Source organism: Calliphora vicina, chromosome 4 (assembly GCF_958450345.1).
Source record: "Calliphora vicina chromosome 4, idCalVici1.1, whole genome shotgun sequence".
Lineage (NCBI taxonomy): Eukaryota > Metazoa > Arthropoda > Insecta > Diptera > Calliphoridae > Calliphora > Calliphora vicina.
This window is the reverse complement of record NC_088783.1, coordinates 40,799,326-40,817,543: the sequence shown is the minus strand read 5'-3', so window position 1 is coordinate 40,817,543 and position 18,218 is coordinate 40,799,326. Positions and strand designations below refer to the sequence as shown.

The following is an 18,218-nucleotide window of genomic DNA, read 5'->3' as shown; positions in this document are numbered from 1 at the left end:
GTTGCATAATGCTTTCAAATGGCAGTCAAACTGTAACATATCTGTGGGCATTATTAAATAAAAGCTTTCAGTTGACCATTGATCGTGAGTATAGCAACGCTGTTTGCTGCGACCGTATATTCGAATTCGAATATTCAGTTAACGAACATTGTAGAATGTACACCACAGATGGCGTATGTATTAGAATGCTCTAGAATATACGAGCTATGATAGTTAAAGAGCAATCTAGAGTGCAGATGGCAGTGTTATAAATAGTGGCAGAGGTTGCAGTCGTTAGTGAGTTTATCAGAGACGCTTTTCGAATAAACATCAACTGAGTGCCTTAAAGTGTGCTGTGTTTTTCAAGTGAATTCGTGTACATTATAAATTGTGTCTGTATTTCTGCGAATTTATAAACGTGTATTAAAAAAAACATTGAGTGACTATTTAATTCTGTGGTTGTTGTACATTTTAAATAAATAAAGAGTTGTTACAATTTTCAAACTACTAAACGGCTTTGATTTGCAATCAAAAGTATTCGGTTTATTTAAAGGAAATAAACCAACGTTTTGAAAAGGTTAAAACGTAACAATATTTTAATTTCCAAAAGATTTTATTTTCATATCTTTTTTCAAATTTAAAATCGCTTTAGAAACTACTAAAACTAGATGATTCACTGAATTTGAATTTATTTTAATTTTGAGCAGAATATTTTTGATAAATTGTGAAATATTTAACAAATCAGAATTAAAGGTTTAAAATTTAAAGTTGTGATAAAGGATGAGGTTACATTTATTGATATGTTATACATTTGTTTAAGTTTTTAATATCACCTCATCCCTTATCGAAAAGCTTTACAGTTTAATAAGGTACCTTTGGCTTAAAGTACCAACAGATTTCCTAAACTAAACATTTAAATTGTGGATTTAAGATACACAAAACAACAATGTGATTTCCAAACACATACGCTAATAATAATAATAAGACAGCCAGCTAGCTAGCGAGCATTTGTGCAAAGTATGAATTTTAAATTGAAACAAAAACCAATAAAATATTTCGTATAATTCGTTGGAATTTATAGAGGGGAGAATTCAAATAAATAACAACAACAGCAACAAAAACACAGAGAAATAAACAAAAAACAAACAAAAAGCGTATAAAGTACTCGTACACAGGCAAATGACAAGCTTTGCAAACTTTATTTAGTTAAAAACAATGTTTAGTTAAGTTTGGAACGTGTAACCGTTAAAACGTACTTTTTCGCACGGAAGTAAAATAAACAAATAAAAAACACACAACACTAACACGCTCTATCGAAAAACGTTCGCCAACAAGAAACGGTAACTGCTGCTACTGCTACCACCAATACTATTAAAACAAATTTTGTTACTGACTTTTCGTGTAAACGTATGCAAATTTTGAATCAAACAAAAAATATTATAAAAACGGTTTCAATTGTTTAACGCAATAAACTTTTAATTTCATAAAGAAAGAAAAAAAAGAATTCAAGCTTAATATGGCTTTTAAATTTATTGTTTTGGCCCTTATGGTCTCTTATGGTAAGTACAATCAATACTCACACAATCAGAAACTCTTATATGGCAACTTTAGTTTTTATTATTAAATTGAAAAAGATTGGAAAAATATTAAAAAGAATTTAATACTAGTTGTGTTATGGTCAATTGGTTTAAGGCAATTGACTTAGAGTTTTACTTTCAAAATTACTCGTACTAGACGGCTCAGCAACCGCACCGCACCAAAACGAACGATTCCATTCAAAAAAAAATATATATTTATGACTTAATTATGCCAATATTGTGTGGCAGCCAGCAGTAACTGTTGCTGTAGTAGCCAGTAGTACTATATATTGGTTAACTGTGTTAGCAATTCTTTTTTTTTTTGTTTTAAGTTTTGTTTTTTTTTGTGGTTTTTGTACTAACAATCAATTACCGAATCATATCAATTGTTAAGTTACCTACTTTCAAGCTAACATTATTATGCATTTATTTTTTTATATTTATTACATATTCTTTTTGGTTTTTGCGTTTGAAATTAGATTGTTAGCTGCACTGCAAGAAGGCGGGGTATTTATAATGAAAAAAAACTGCTTACATTTTTTAAGTTTTTTTTTTCTTTTTTGAAATTAAACATTCTATTTTTTTGTTTTGTGTTTACAATTGTAAAATAATGAATATTTACGAAAAAATTTATGGAAATTCCAGATTTCTTTGCATACAAACTGAATTAAATTAAGACATTTTTTAGTGATCGAAATTTTAATAAATTGAAAATACATTTTTTTGGAATTGGTTAATTAGGAAACCAGATGAATTATTGTTCAGTTTCTTTGTTTTATATTACATCTCTAGTATTTAATTGCTGACCGAAATTAATAAATACTTAAATATTAATATATGTACACACAGCCTCAAAAGTGAGTAAACACGAGCGAGTTTTTTGATTTTTTTAAGATCATGAAAATCATTATAGTCCGACTTAAATCTTTTTTTTAAAACCGAATCTATTATTCAACCCAATCTCCAACAAACCGATTTTAGGATTTTCATTATCTTAAAAAAATCAAATAATTTTTGGTGTATACTCACTTTTGAGGCTCACTGTATATAAATAATATGATCTTATCTTATTTGCACACTTTAATTTATCAATTAAGTCATCGTCCGTCCCCTGGTTTTAAACTAATTCTAAAACTGGCTTCAACTCACACTAGTATCTAACAAGTTCGGTGCTTACGTCTTTTGTTTAAAGATCAACTGATAAATTCTAATATGTTTGCCGTCTAAGTCTTTTGTTTTTGTTTTCCTAATTTTGTATCTAAATTCAAAAATAATTATGCACACATATGATGTTCGTTATCAATATTGCTCCCAAAATTTTGTAATAATTATTTTTTTTAAGATCAGTTAAGTTATATAAGTTACACTTACACTGTGCTACAGAAAACAAACAAAAATTAAAGTAAATTATTGTAGTTGTAGGCCTAGGCGGCTACTTTATCACACTGTTTTTAAGATATATCCATCAAAGGATATAATGTATACATTTGTGTGTATAAATGTTTAAAACGTTTTATTTATATCGAGCCTTAACAGCAAAAATATCTTAAGCGACAATATATTCGATTAAATTTTTTAATGCAAATCGATATTTGAGGATCGTTTACATAATCTGTTAAAATTTCATAGGTGTGCCAAGTAACGTTGCAAAAATAATTTTAGCTTAAATGCCTGACAAATCCATTATTTGCAATTACCGTCTTTAATCTTGAGATATAATAGTATCGAGAGATATTTTTCCCATTCTGATTTTAATATTGTTTCGCATTCTTTTTAATTTGAGGGTTTTTTTTCTTAACTTCCCAATCTCTCCCATAGATTTTCTATGGGATTGAAATCGGGGGATTGATCCAAAATTGCACATAATTGTTGCTTAAAAAGTTTTGCTTGCTAAGCGACTTGTGTTTAGGGTCATTGCGTATTAAAATATACTACCAGGGGCCATTTTTCACGAAAATGGGGTAGCATGTGTTGTTATAATATCTTAATATATTTAATGGCATTCATACGGGAGAAAGATCATTATTAAAATACTAGTTGATCATTATTTACTAATGTCAGTTCTTGAAGTTTCTCCAACCTACATACACCTGCCTTTCTTATTTATTTGCAAATAAAATATCTAAATTTGTACTGCATACTTTTGGGAGCTTTTTTATTAAAGTTGACTGGACTAAAAAAAAATCTGTTTTACACGGAATTTTTGAATTTTTTTCTTTACAAACCATATCCTGAATATTTCGAATCGAATAAAAAAAATCAGCCGTTCTCAAGTGATGCCATTACATACATGGACCATTTAATTTGTATATATGTAGATAGATAAATGATCTTATATGAATATTATTTCTATTTGATTGTTAGTAATTAACATCTAGGAGAATATCATTGTTTTGGTGGCCATCTGAGCCAATTTACCAAAGGTTTTTTTATGTACATGGTTTACCAATATCCACCCGGGTGGTACTGCACTTTTATACATATATGCGACGAACAAATTTTTAAAAATAAAAAAAACTCATAAAAAGTTTGAAATGATTTTAATACATTCTACAGACCTCTAAAATTTGTTCAGAGCGTCTTAATTTCATTTAAATCGAAACAAAATTAAAAAAAAATATTAAACTACTAAATCCGTAATGGTTACCCGGTGGGTATGGGTAAAGCGATGGTTAAATTAAATTAGCTTTCATCGCTCCACAACACTTTGTCCTACTGCTCCATTGACGAATCAATATATCGTCTTGCAAAGTCCAGGCATTTATTATACACTTCGTGAGAAGGGTATATATAAGTAAGTTTGTCATTCCTTTTGTAATTTCTACATTTTTCATTTCCGACCCTATAAAGTATATATGTATATTCTGGATTCTTATAGATAGCGGAGTCAATTAAACCATGTCCGTCTGTCTGTCTGTTGAAATCAACTTTCTGAAGCCCCCAAATAACTTACATACACGATTCATACATCAATATCTCTGGAATTCTTCCGACTATTTAAAATCGAGAAAATTGGTCCACAAATGGCTGAGATATAAGGAAAAAACCAGGACAACCTCGTTTTTTGACCTATTGTTGTACCTATATCTGGATTACTAAGTCATTAATATAGACAATATGGATATCTAATGATAGATATTTCAAAGTCCTTTGCAATGACGTTATAAGATCATCTTGATCATAAGTTAAAAAATATTTTTTAACCCGATTTTTTTTTTGTTACCAACATTTTTTTTTCGCTTAATATTAAAAAAAAAATTTAAATTTAAAAATTAAAACAAACTATTCGAAAAAAAAAATTTTCCAAAAAATTAAAAATCAACTTTGGAAAAAAAATTTTGTTTACCTAAAACTATTTAAAATTTTTATTTTGAAGTATAATTTGGTGAAGGGTATATAAGATTTGGCACAGCCGACTGACTCCAAATTTATATGCATTTGAATTTAAAAATTTAAAATTTTTTTCTCAAATTTTTGGTAAAAAAAGTATTTTTTTTCTTTTTAAGTTATCTAAAAACATTTCTATGAAAATGTATTAGGAATTTATACTTTTTGAAAAGCTAACTTTACTTTAAATATTTTAAATGAAAACAAATTTAAAAATGGTTGATTCCGAGGGTACCAGATCCATCCACAAAACGCCTATTTTTTATATAAAATTCAACTATAGGGCAAAAATTCTCAAATCGTATCGACTATGCGATAATAGTAACCCATCTTAGATGGCCAAATATGTTCTTAATTGTTTTATTAAGGGTTCCGATAACTCCGCCCCTGGTATGTTTATTATAGCCAGAAAACTAAAAATCTGATTTTTGGAATTTTTCACTTTTTGGGAATTGCCGGATTCCTGATTGCAAATTTCAAAATTTGTTTTTATTTTTCCATTTTCAATACAAAAATCTATATAACTGTAAATATCATTAAAAATATTCATAAATAAAAATTTAATTTCAATTTGAAAAATGTGTATCTTTGCAAAAACTCAATAATAAAAAATATTTTTAAAAAAAGTATTCCATGAATTTTATGATTTTCAAAAGTTATATATATTTTTGAAAAATATACAATATTAGGGAAACTTAACAACTCGCAGAGAATTTAAATTTTTTAAAAATCTATATTGAAACCATAGAGAAATACACATAGAGCGGAAAGTAGAAAAAAACTCAGAATAATCACACATACGAGCAGTGTTACCATATGCCAAGTTTTCCCTTTTTTTCAAGGTTTTTGAAACGCAAAAAGTTTTATTTTTTTAAAAAAAAGTTTTTTTTGGAAAATTGATATTAATAAGTTGAACCGATAATTTCAAAATGATAGTCCCCAAATTCATTCACTAAAGGGGGAGATTGATTTGAATATATGTCTCCAGCACTAAATTCACATAAATTATCTCAGTTTGATTACATATGTATATGTACGAATTGGGTTTTGTAATTTTAGTATGTACTTAAAAAAGTTTTTTTGTTGAAAAAAAAGTTTTTTTTAGAAATAAAAAGTTTTCTTCAAAAAATATATGGCAACACTGCATACGAGTGTTGTTTTTGTTTTCACATAGTTTTTTTTACTAATACATTATCATCACTTAGGTGTTTGACAACTGAGTTAGGTCTTTGAAAGCAGAGTTTCCGATCTATGTGTATTTGTCTATGATTGAAACCTTTATGAAATAATTAGTTACACTATTACAGCAATTAACATCTAACAAATTTAATAAATAAACAACTAATATCACAGTATTAAGGAAAAGTAGTCTAGAAAACCTTGTACAGACATAAATGTTATAAGAAATTTTAAAAAAACAACCACTAATTATAACTCTTTAATTACAAAACATAAACCAGAATTCTTGATGTTATGTGCGCAATAATTACATTTAGTTTCATTCGAATTTTCGTCTTTAAAAAGCTTTTGATAACACAGGGCAACAAAATCCAAAAAAAATTAGAGGCTTTTTAAACCACTACACAATTTTCATATATTGTGGTTCCAGTAGTACAAATATGGTTCAAATTTTAAATTCTATGCAAATTTTTTTTTTCTAAAATTGCGAATTTTTGTAGATTTTTCTCTACATAATTTATGATAACTCAAAAAGGGTTAGTCCGATATTACTGAAATAAACTTGGAAAAGTTAAAATTTACATAACCTGTTAATGTGTTTATATATTGCGTTTTAATCGGCTCAGTAGTTTCGGAGTTATAATAACAAATTGAAGTAAAAACTATATTTTTTACGTGAAAATAACAAATTTTTCTGTTTTAAAAAACTCATGAAAAATCGAAAACGGCAAATGGTTCAGGTTTATTACATTTTGAGTTATCATAAATTATGTGGAGAAAAATCTACAAAACTTCGCAATTAAAAAAAAAAAATTTGCATAGAATTTAAAATTTGAACCATATTTGTACTACTGGAACCACAATATATGAAAATTGTGTAGTGGTTTAAAAAGCCTCTAATTTTTTTTGGATTTTTGTTAAAAAACAAATCTATCCATAGAATTAAAAAATTGTACCATTTTTGTATTTAGGTAAGTAACCATGATGCATCAAATCTATATATTCGTTAGTGAAGCCTTTTTTTGCTGTTGACCTGTGTAACACCTTGCTATATCAAAAATATGAATGGGTTCTCGTATAGCAATTCTGTTTTATTGAAGTCCATAAAGTTCGGAAGTACTTATAGTCTTTCTTGATAACTTCGATTGGTATTTTGTTTTGAAATTCATTTTAAAATTGTTTATTTTATTTAAAAGATATATGATTTACCTTTCCAATAGAAGAATAGGTTAGAAATTTACTTAATTACAGTCGTTTAAGCTTCAAAAACTCAAATTTTTAAACGTTTTTCATCTTCTATTTTTGTTATATTTTAGTGAAAATGCATTCTAAAGTAGCTTTCCAAAACATGTAAGTAAATAAAAATCTATTTGTGATAACATGGTTTTCGATTTTTTCATACAAATGTTCTTTTTTTCAAAAAAACATAGCTGACTGTATTGTTAGCTATCATTTTCCAACTGATTATTAGAAACATTTGGGGTATTCACACGGTCTGCTATTAGTCATATTATCATGTTGTGTTTTAATCAAAAAAAAAGTATTATTTTATGACAAAACAATAAACATAGTTCAAATCATAGAATAAACACATAGAACGGAAGGAGAGAGTAACATATATGGAAAAATTACTTTCACACATACGGGTGATACAATAACAAAATACATGCAATATATTCTCATGAATTAGGTTTTTGACAACAGACTTAGATTTTTGGCTCTCAGTTACCTATCTAGTTGTTGTCTATGGTTCAAATAGTCTTATTAGTTTAGAATTTTTTAGTTTGAAACACAACAAAAATTTGTTAAAACTGTCATAATATATTAGGACATTATGACAATATGACCAAATAGTAGACCGTGGGAATGCCGCAATTATTCCGTTTAAAAGTTGTTACTTTAAGAATACCGTTATTATACCCTTCACCTTCGTGAGAAAGGTATATACAGTTTTGTCATTCCATTTGTAATTTCTACATTTTTCATTTCCGACCCTATAAAGTATATATATTCTGGATCATTATAGATAGCGGAGTCGATTAAGACATGTCCGTCTGTCTGTTGAAATCAAATTTCTGAAGACCCCAGATATCTTCGGGATTTAAATCTTCAATAATTATGTCAGACATGCTTTCGAGAAGTTTGCTATTTAAAATCAGCAAAATCGGTCCATAAATAGCTGACATATGAGGAAAAAACCAGGACAACCTTGATTTTTGACCTATTTTGACCTATATCTGGATTACAAAGTCATTAATATAGACAATATGGATATTTAATGATATATATTTCAAAGACCTTTGCAATGACGTATATTAAACCATAGTAAGTTGGACCTATAATGGGTCAAAATCGGATAAAATATTTTTTAACTCGATTTTTTTTCACCAAAAGTTTTTTTTCGCTAAATATTAAAAAAACAAAATTTTAAATTTAAAACTGTAAAAAAAAATAAATTTTGCTTACCTAGAAATATTTAACATTTTTATTTTGAAGTATAATTTGGTGAATGGTATATAAGATTCGGCACAGCCGAATAAATCTCTTTTACTGTTTTTTCATTAATATGTGTATCACTGTGTAATTCCTAAGTTTCACTGTCCATGTGTAAAACCAATCCCCAGCTGAAATGATCATTGTGTGTATTTACAATATGCATAATGAAATTCAAATATTACTCCCTCTAACCTATTTTGCTGACATCAATGCAATGTCTAGCAAAGGCAAGAGCTAATTCAACGAACAAATAATAGTTTAATTAAGCAAGTCTTTTCAGATAAGTTTTTTCTGATTCAACAATTCGTAACAAATAACTACATGTATGTTGCTTAAGTATTTTGTTTTCTCTAATACATTTTATGATTTGAGCTCAACCATTAAAAAATAATAACGCCACCACAGACAGCTGCTGGTCTTATATTACAAACCATTTTACATTTTACATGTTAAACAAAACCAAAACCCCAGCTAAACCCCTTAATTCGAAAGGTGTTGAGTTGTAGTTGAATTTGATTTTTAATTAATTGCTCTAAATGAAAATTTCAAAATGTTATAATTCTAAATCAAACTCTCTATTTATTGGCACTCTATAGTTATAAAAAAAGCCTGTTGAGTTAAAACAAATACATAAATTGATCTATATGAACCATAAAAAGCTTTTTAGTTAATAATAAATTCAAACTTGTTTCTTTTTTTTAAAAAAAAAAAACAAAATAAAATAACAAGCTGCGGTTATATTTTTACATAATTTTTTGAGTTGGTTATTGTTCTTTGGAAGAAAAAATAAAAAAACAAAAAATGTTAAACCACTTTTTTCTATACTTAAAAGTAATAATGAATGATCTGGTTTCAAATGCTGCTGCTTTAGTTGTGGTGGTGTTTTATTTTTAATTTTTTTCTAAACGGCCTTTACTTGTTGCTACAGAATGAATTTGAGCCGCGAATTTAAAATGTTTATTGTGTTTCTAGTGTTTTAAATTTAATCTAGTTTTTGATTTTTTCAAATGCTAAAAGACTGGTTTCTTTGATTTTTCCTTTCGATTTTAAAACAAATAAAAAAAAACAGTGACAGCTAAAATCACAGCCAAAATTAAAAAAATAAAACAAACTAAATAAATATTAGAATGTTTTAACTTAATGTATTCACTAAAGTCTGTTTTAAAAAAGACAGCAACTTCTTATTTATTTAAATGTTTTTTTTTAAGGTATTATAGCAAGTAACAATTATTTATTACATTTATTAGACATGAATTTGAAAAGAAAAGTGTTAACAATATGACAATATGTATTTCACTTTTTCCCATAAACTTTGTTGCCATATGCAGACAATTTTGAAATTCTTTTAGAAGTAGAAACACCAGACTTTGAAATAAATAAAGACACCAACGAACCACAAACATTAAACCATAATTTTTTATGGTTATAGCATTCACTTGACCATAAATGGTGTTCTGGTCGGAAATATTCATGTTTATGTGTGTTTTATGTGCCGAAAGTTATTTAAAAAAAAAACTGAAAACCATATTGTAGATTTTCGATTTTATGACATTTTTCGTTATAGACTGATGTGTAGAATATTAAATATATTACTTGTTTTGTGTGCTTAGCTTATTTTGCAATAAATATTCTCTAGTTATTTTTTATTTATTTTTTACTTATTGTATTTATTTATTTGTTTTTTATTTTTTTGCAAACGGTTTAATATAAAACTAAATTAATTCCCATGACTAATAATTGTTTGCCCTTCATTTAAAATGCATATTTTATTGCTTTTGCGGTAATAAACGCTATTCAAGTTATTTAAAAAATTCAGTTTTTATATTTATAAAATTGTTTAAAAACCTCCCGAATACAATATTTAAGTGTCTTTTTGAGAATTGCGTATTTTGCTATTTATTATAAGTTATTTTTAAATATTTTCAAAAAGATCTATATTAATTTATATTATAATAAGAAGTAATTCTCAGCATCTCATATTTACATCCAATAATAACCATGTGTTAAACACAGTAAACCTTCAGGATTAATATTAAGTTGAGAATAATTAGAAATCAAACCCTTCATAAAACTCAATTATTTAAGAATGGCTTGATAAACAATTAATTCCGAAGAGATTAATGAGATTTTTTTCATGTCTTCCATATAAAAATAGACTGTTTTATTAGTTCTCCTTAAAAGTTGTTTCAATTTGAGAATAATGTGAATTCGTCTGAGTCAGATAAACTTTTTCCAAGAAAAAATCGTCGCACTCACAGAATTTTTTTACTTGAAAAAGTCGTCTGATTCAGAGCAACTTTTTACTAAAATAAAAAGTCATTTGAGTCAGAGCAACTTTTTGCTAGTAAAAGTCGTCTGAGTCAAAACAACTTTTTACTAGAAAAAGTCGTCTGAACCAGATTAACTTTTTATTAGAAAAAATCTTCTGAATCAAAGCTACTTTTTTACTAGAAAAAACCTTCTGTGTCAAAGCTACTTTTTACTAGAAAAAGTCGGAGTCAGAGAAAATGTTTACCAGAAAAAGTCGTATGACTTACAGCGACTTTTTACTAGAAAAATTCGTCTGACTCACAGCTTGATAAAGCCACCTGAGTCAGACCCACTTTTTACTAAAAAAAGTCGCCTGAGTACTTAAAAAAATCCACTCTAGCAAGATGCATTTAATCAGGTGCCATCGTCAGCACAGCTGATTATAGAAGTAGCACGCACAAATGTCAAACTACATATATAAAAAATATTCGTCCGTACGCCCGTATGTCAAACTCTATATATAAAAAATAAGTGAATTCGCCTGTATTTATTTCAATTCGCCACTGCTGTCACCTTGTTAAATACGCCTTGCACTCTAGCATATCAACTTTTTATTAGAAAAAGTAAAACTTTTCGGTTTTGGTGGAGAAATTTCCCCTTTTCCAGGTGGGGGAAATAATTCAAATTAACCGTTTCGAATCGGTTAAACTATTATTTTAAGAATGTTTAGGTAAGCATTTGAAAATAATAAATTTCTAACCTAAAAAATAATTTATTCTTTATAACCAATATTTTTACAAAACTAATTTTCAAATGGAATTCAGATTGTAAATATCACGTTTATTTTCTTTAAATCACAATTTTTAGATAATTGTTTCGATTCTATTTGAAAACAAAACATTTCTCAAGTGTCAATAAATTCTTAACATTTGAGAATCCCAAATTTGTTTCAAATGGAATAATATTTGACAGAGAAAGTATACTTAATTTTTTTTGCAAAATAATCTTGAAAGTTTATTTCAAAGTTTCTAGAAGTTTCAAAGCATTCCTTTCTTGTATTGCATTCTTAATTCCCTAGCTCGTGAACGATTTGAGATATCATAATGAAATTTTACACAGTCAGAGCTGTAATTATTCTGAGTTGGTTTTTATTTATATGTGTTCATAATTGTAATGGGAGCAAGTGGCCTACAAAAATCAATAAATTTTATATATTGATAGTAATTGAAAATACAATCCCTAGGTATGGATTGTATTTTCAATCTTATATAAAATAGAGAAAAGTTTGATATCTACTTCCTATTAAAAAGTTACAATATTTGATAGGTCGTAGCTAAATCGCAGAATATATATATTTCGATGTGTTACAAACAGAGTGACAAAATCAATTTTCCCACATCACCATCTTTTTTGTGATGGGTATAAAAAGGAAAGTGTTTCTGAAATCGTTAACTGCCACTATAATAACTGAATAAAGCTAGGGTCACACATAGAAAATATTTGATGAAAAAGACGTAACCGCTAAATAAAATATAATTTAATTATTTTATTTATTGTCAAAAAATCGCTTTACTTATGACAATTCAAAACAAATATTTAGTTTTATTTTATTTGATGTTGTTTGATCTTACAAAACACTTGTAAGAGTAAACACGTCAAACAAATTTGTGCTAAAAAGTGGTTACGCCTTTTTGAGTAAATATTTGTCATGTGTGACCGTACCTTAAGAATATAATAGAAGCCTGTTTTTCCTGATTTTTTGCATCATAGCTTCCACAACAGGAACACTCCCCCAAATTGAAATTTCAACATTAACATATGAATTCACTTTAAAAAGTAACTTATGAATTTCATTCATGGTTTTCAGTTAAATTTTTTTTCCTCCTAAAATCCACATAGCATTTTCAAATTGTTACGTCACTTTTGAATACACGAAAAAAAAACAACAACAAACTGGTTTCTTTTTCGTGCATTTAACTGTAAACATAAAATTAAATAACTGTTTAATACTTGATAATAGCGGTTGTGAAGATGAGCAGTTTCGTCAAACCCGTTTAAAATCTAGCGATCGAAGAGAGTGTCTGGGTGTTTGTGTAGATATACTGTCATCAAGATACATAAATATGTGAAATATGTATGAACGTGTGCAATGGAATGACATTTCCACTGTACGTGTATTTTCACATGCAGATTTATTAAGGAAACTCACACTAAAGAAATGTGAAAAGATGCAGACGATGATGATGACGATCATCATCATGATTTGTTATTTTGGTTAGCAGTTTTTTATTTATTGTTCATGGTGTATGTATGTTATGGAAAAAAGTTCATACTTCCGATATTTTTTGTTGAATGTAAAACTTTTGCACATAAATATATACTATATATATTTAAGTTCCTGTTTGTGGAGACAAAGTTTAATTGTGTATTTAGTGGGTTAGTTTTTTTTTTAACCAACTGGTGCCACACGAAGAGATAGCTATGTAGACATAAAATGTATGTATGTTGTTCATGTGTATCCGTTTACTGTATAAATAGAAAAGCCCTTGACCTTACATTGCAAATCCAGCTTTTTGAATATTAAATCATTTGTATTTATCCTTTAAGGAATAATACTCATCACAACTACAACATGTCATAGGTTTTCGATATGATTTCTTCAATCATTTCTGATACGTATGTTTTATATGGACTAAAATCTATGTTTGGACTGAAGGACACTGACATCAAAATATTCAACGAAAGACATGGAGGAGTCTCAAGGCCCCAAAAAGAGGTATCTCGGGATATGAAACATTGAAAACTATGCCAAATTTTGGAATTGTGGGATTCTAAAAAACAATTTTTTTTTTTATTTTGCATTTTAGTCAGAAATGTCTATATGTATGTATATGTAACTGTAAAATTTAATTAAAAAATATTTGTAAATAGATTTAAAAAAAAATTTCTAAATTATTTTCTATGAAATTTTGAATTATTAAAAATTGTTTACATTTTTGCAGATATAATTATATTTCCACCTATTCCATTCGCAGTAATTAGCTTCATCTTGTAGTTTTCTCCTATACATTATAAATATTTAAATTAATAGACAAATCCATAAAAAATTCCCTTAACACCTACAATATTCGCTCCATTTAGTTTCTCTCCGGTGATCCAAGTAATATCACCACTACATATTCCTCAAATGTTTAACTCTCCTAATACTCTGAAATCTCAGCAATGGGTCTTTATCAGGTTTTGAATGGAAATCGAATTTGAAAATGAAAAAGGATTTAATTATATTTGAAATTTGTTTTATGGTACGAAATTTAAAATAATAGTCAACTTTATGGACTTAAAATCGACTTTAAGGCTTTTGTAGTTACGCTGTAATTTTTTCGTATATATAGTAGAGTTGGTCATAATCGTTCTTTTTACTGATTGGTCATTTTTGTGCAGAACTAGGGTTCCTACGCGGGAAAAAATTCACGGGAATTCCCGGGAATATTTTTTTGGATAATTTTCGGGAAATGTTTGCCGGGAATTTCTTCATAAGTTTTCTTCTAAAAGTTACAATTTTCAGATTCGTTTCGATGGCCAAATTTTTTTTTCACTCAACTTAAGCCACATCAGTAAAATTTGGTTATAAGAATGAATCTAATTCAAAGTTTATACTCTTAAATGAATTATTAAGATGCCTAACTTTTAGGGATATTCAATGAATATTATTCATATCTAGAGAAAGTAATAACAATAATAGTGGTTCAAATTTGTTTATCTACAATCAGATATGAAAAATGTCTATCTACGCAAGTTTTATAGATTTAACATAGTCGAAATTCTGAAATTGTTTAGTTAGACAAAGAATTTATGGATTTTATACTGATTAAAACTACGACTGCAACAATATCGATAAAATGCCACTATTAAATTAGAAACCCTATGATGGACCAACATTTATTTTATTCTTTATTCGAAAAAAATTTCTGGTTTTTGGTTTAATTTAGTGTTAAAAAATTCCCGGGAATGAAACGATTTTTTAACTTCCTCCCAGGAAAGAATAAAGTCCGGGAAATTAGGAACCCTATTCAGAACAAATAAATGAACAAGTTTGTTCTTTTTGTTCAGTTGTTCATTTCTATTCTGTGGTGTTTGACTGAACTAAGTGAATGAACAATTGCGCGGTTAATGTCTTTGCTGTGAACAAAACGAAAATTGACCTATTATTAAATGATTTTATTAGTGAAGGAAAGAAGGTAATTATATAAAATTCAAACAACATAAATCCCATTTAAAAGAGTTTTCAAAAGATACAGTAGTGTCGAACGACCAAAAGGAATGAAGTGAATAAAAAGAACAAGTTGATCACACTGTTCATTTGACTGAATTGTTCAATTGAACTAGTTCGTTCATGAACAACCCAACTCTAATAGACAGGTTAGGTTACATATGTTAGGTTCCATCCATTCAAAACAGAGACCATTATGATTCCCAAGTACTAAGCATCAGAATATTTATAATACATCCGTTGTTTCCAAGGTAAACCAACCAGATTCTCTGATGAAGGAGTGGATACGTCTAAGATTCATCCTTGATAGGAATTGGGCACCATTGATACGTTCCCTTAAGTTTGTCAGAGCCGGGCATTGACAGAATAGGTGGGACTCAGTCTCTTCCCATTCTTCGTTTCGACAGCTTCTACAGTATTCGTTATACCGTAGGTCCAGTCTTCTAGCATGTGTTAAAATTATACAGTTTCCTGTAATAAAGGAAACAATTAGCCTTATTTGTTCACGACGGAATTCCAAGTCGACTCAGTTGGATTCATTAGTCCACCTGTTATGTTCAGTCTTATATAGTCTCTGATGTACAACCTTCTTACATTTTGCAAGGGAAATACCAGAAAAGGGATGGATCTTCTCCTCATCCATCCTCGCACCCCTTTTGGCATATTTGGCATTTAATATGGAAATACATGTCAAAAATTGGTTTTGCGATGCATTAATCGATAGTAATTAGAAACCTTAGAGTGCGCAAGGTCCTTGCCAGACCATGAGCAGCAAGCATTTAGTCTCACAGCAGTATTGAGAGCCATTTGTATCACCATCAAATCAACTGGTAACCAGTTTAAAATAGTAAAAGGTGCTTTAGAGGAGGTAGACCTTACAGAGCCTGTAATCAGTATCCCATTAGTCCTTAGAACTCGTTCAACGGCCTTCCGGTGAGTAGCATTCTCCAAGGCATGTCACCTCACTAGTACTCCATAGAAGAGAATAAATAACTAAAAGTAAAAAATTCGATAAATAGGTCCGAAATCAATCGTAAACAAATCCCATTTACCCTATTAAAATACCTTTGTTTAACTGGAGATAAGCTGATGATTTGATCAGCTTAATTTCTAATTCCTATATTAAAATCACGCACATTAAAAGTTATTATAATAAAATATTTTTCAATTTCATCCCCTCAGTACATTGTGTTCCCGTCGATTCCGTTCAGTGTCCCGAGAAGCACGGCGTTCAAGCTTATGCCCATACCGAACACTGCGATCAATTCTTTTTATGCACCAATGGCACCATAACTTTGGAAACATGTGAAAATGGTTTGTTATTCGATGGCAAAGGTGCTGTACACAATCATTGCAACTACAATTGGGCAGTGGACTGCAAAGGCAGACAATGGGATCGTAAGTTGATAAAATAGATGATTTTAAAATCAGACTTAATAACAACAATGAAATAAAATAAATATTCCTATGCAGCTACACCCATTTCAACACCTGGCTGTGAGTATCAATTTGGCATTTATCCCGTTTCGAAAGAATGTTCCACCACTTATATTAAATGTGCCCATGGTGAGCCCATTGAACAGGAATGTGATGCTGGTTTGGCTTATGATGAACGTATACATGGTTGCAACTGGCCCGATCAGTTGTTGGAATCTTGTAATCCAGAAGGTAAATGTTATTACTTTTAAAATAAAATTTCCATAAAAAAATTGTTTATAAACCTTTGATAAAATTAAATATTTATTATTTATCCAATTGTTTAACAATTTCAGCTGTTGTTGGTTTCAAGTGCCCAACCAAAGTTGATGGACCTGCTGCCCGTTTCTGGCCTTTCCCACGTTTCGCTGTACCCGGCGACTGTCATCGTTTAATCACCTGTGTCGAAGGTCATCCACGTCTTATCACCTGTGGCGAAGATAAAGTGTTTGACGAAACCACTTTAACCTGTGAGGATCCCGAATATGCTCACGCCAAATGTGGTGGTGGCTTTGGAAAATAAATCTTTTATTCTTTTATTTAAAATAAATTTTGAAAACTTTTACTTTTTTCTCTAAAATTTCAAATACAGCACGTCCTTTAAATATTTTCCGTTTTATTTTTGTGTAAATAGTTTATCAATTGTTTATAATTTGTATGTTTTTTTTATAAATAAATATATTCCTATTGGTTAAGCCCTTTTATTACTTTGTTGAAATATTTGTTCTAATTGTAAAAAAATCTTTAAAAAAAATATGAAAAAATAGGCAATACATAATAATAAAAAAATGATGTTTTATTTATTAGTAAAAATTATGGTTTCAAAAAGTGTTTTTCAATTTCAATTTTGAATGATTTGTTAAATAAATATCATATCAATATATTTAATTAATAATAAATCGAAATTGAAATTGTAACACTATAAATTTGTTTTAATTTAGAAAATGATATAAAATAGGGGGGAATCTTAACCGTTGCAAAGTTAAAACTTGGTACATAGGTTCTTTATTGTCATACAAGAGTTGAAGTTGGTGTAAAAACGAATTTTCAAATTTCAATATACATATAACTTCGTAATACCTTATCCAATCTATATCAGCCCAATTATGAATAAAAATTCCCCGGGAGTTTTTCCCTTTTCTCATTTTTCCTATTCAAATTCAATGGGAAAAAACTCACGGGGAATAAACTCCCGCGAAATTTTTTATTGATAATTGGGCTGTATATGAATTTGAACCAGAATTTGCGACCAGAAAAACGCGACGCAAACCGAAGCACGATTTTCCATACATTTGTATTGATTTTCATTTAATTGGTTCCGAGAAAAAATTGATTTTTCAATACAAATATTTTCATATTAACGAGGCAAATCGAAATCACATTTTAAAAAGATGCAACTTCGAAACGATGCAAACAGGGGTATTGGTGTATACCAAATTTCATCGAATTCATAGGAAAATTATTTATTTTTATCGAAATTTTTCATTTTGTCTCAATACTAATAAAAATAGTAAAAATATCTCAACTTCAAGAGGTTATAAAAAATAAATTCGATCCATATGTTTAAATAGTTACACCTATAGCGTTCTTTATTCTAATATGTA

The 18,218-nt window shown here is 28.6% G+C and overlaps 1 protein-coding gene across 1 annotated transcript; it reads left to right on the top strand.

Annotated features, from left to right (window-relative positions):
• Nucleotides 1–1,196: 1,196 nt before the first annotated feature.
• On the top strand, nucleotides 1,197–17,427 carry Peritrophin-A (Peritrophin A). Its single transcript, XM_065507850.1, has 4 exons — nucleotides 1,197–1,538; nucleotides 16,321–16,536; nucleotides 16,612–16,806; nucleotides 16,911–17,427. Exons 1-4 carry the CDS (start codon nucleotides 1,496–1,498, stop codon nucleotides 17,135–17,137), a joined length of 681 nt encoding a protein of 226 aa, XP_065363922.1. The 5' UTR covers nucleotides 1,197–1,495; the 3' UTR covers nucleotides 17,138–17,427.
• The last annotated feature ends 791 nt before the right edge of the window (nucleotides 17,428–18,218 follow it).

Bases quoted from the DNA above. Each gene is read 5' to 3' on its own strand.
- Peritrophin-A (XM_065507850.1), top strand. From the start codon at position 1,496: ATGGCTTTTAAATTTATTGTTTTGGCCCTTATGGTCTCTTATG. The intron at 1,539-16,320 runs GTAAGTACAATC...TCATCCCCTCAG, and splicing joins GGCCCTTATGGTCTCTTATG to TACATTGTGTTCCCGTCGAT. The intron at 16,807-16,910 runs GTAAATGTTATT...TAACAATTTCAG, and splicing joins GGAATCTTGTAATCCAGAAG to CTGTTGTTGGTTTCAAGTGC.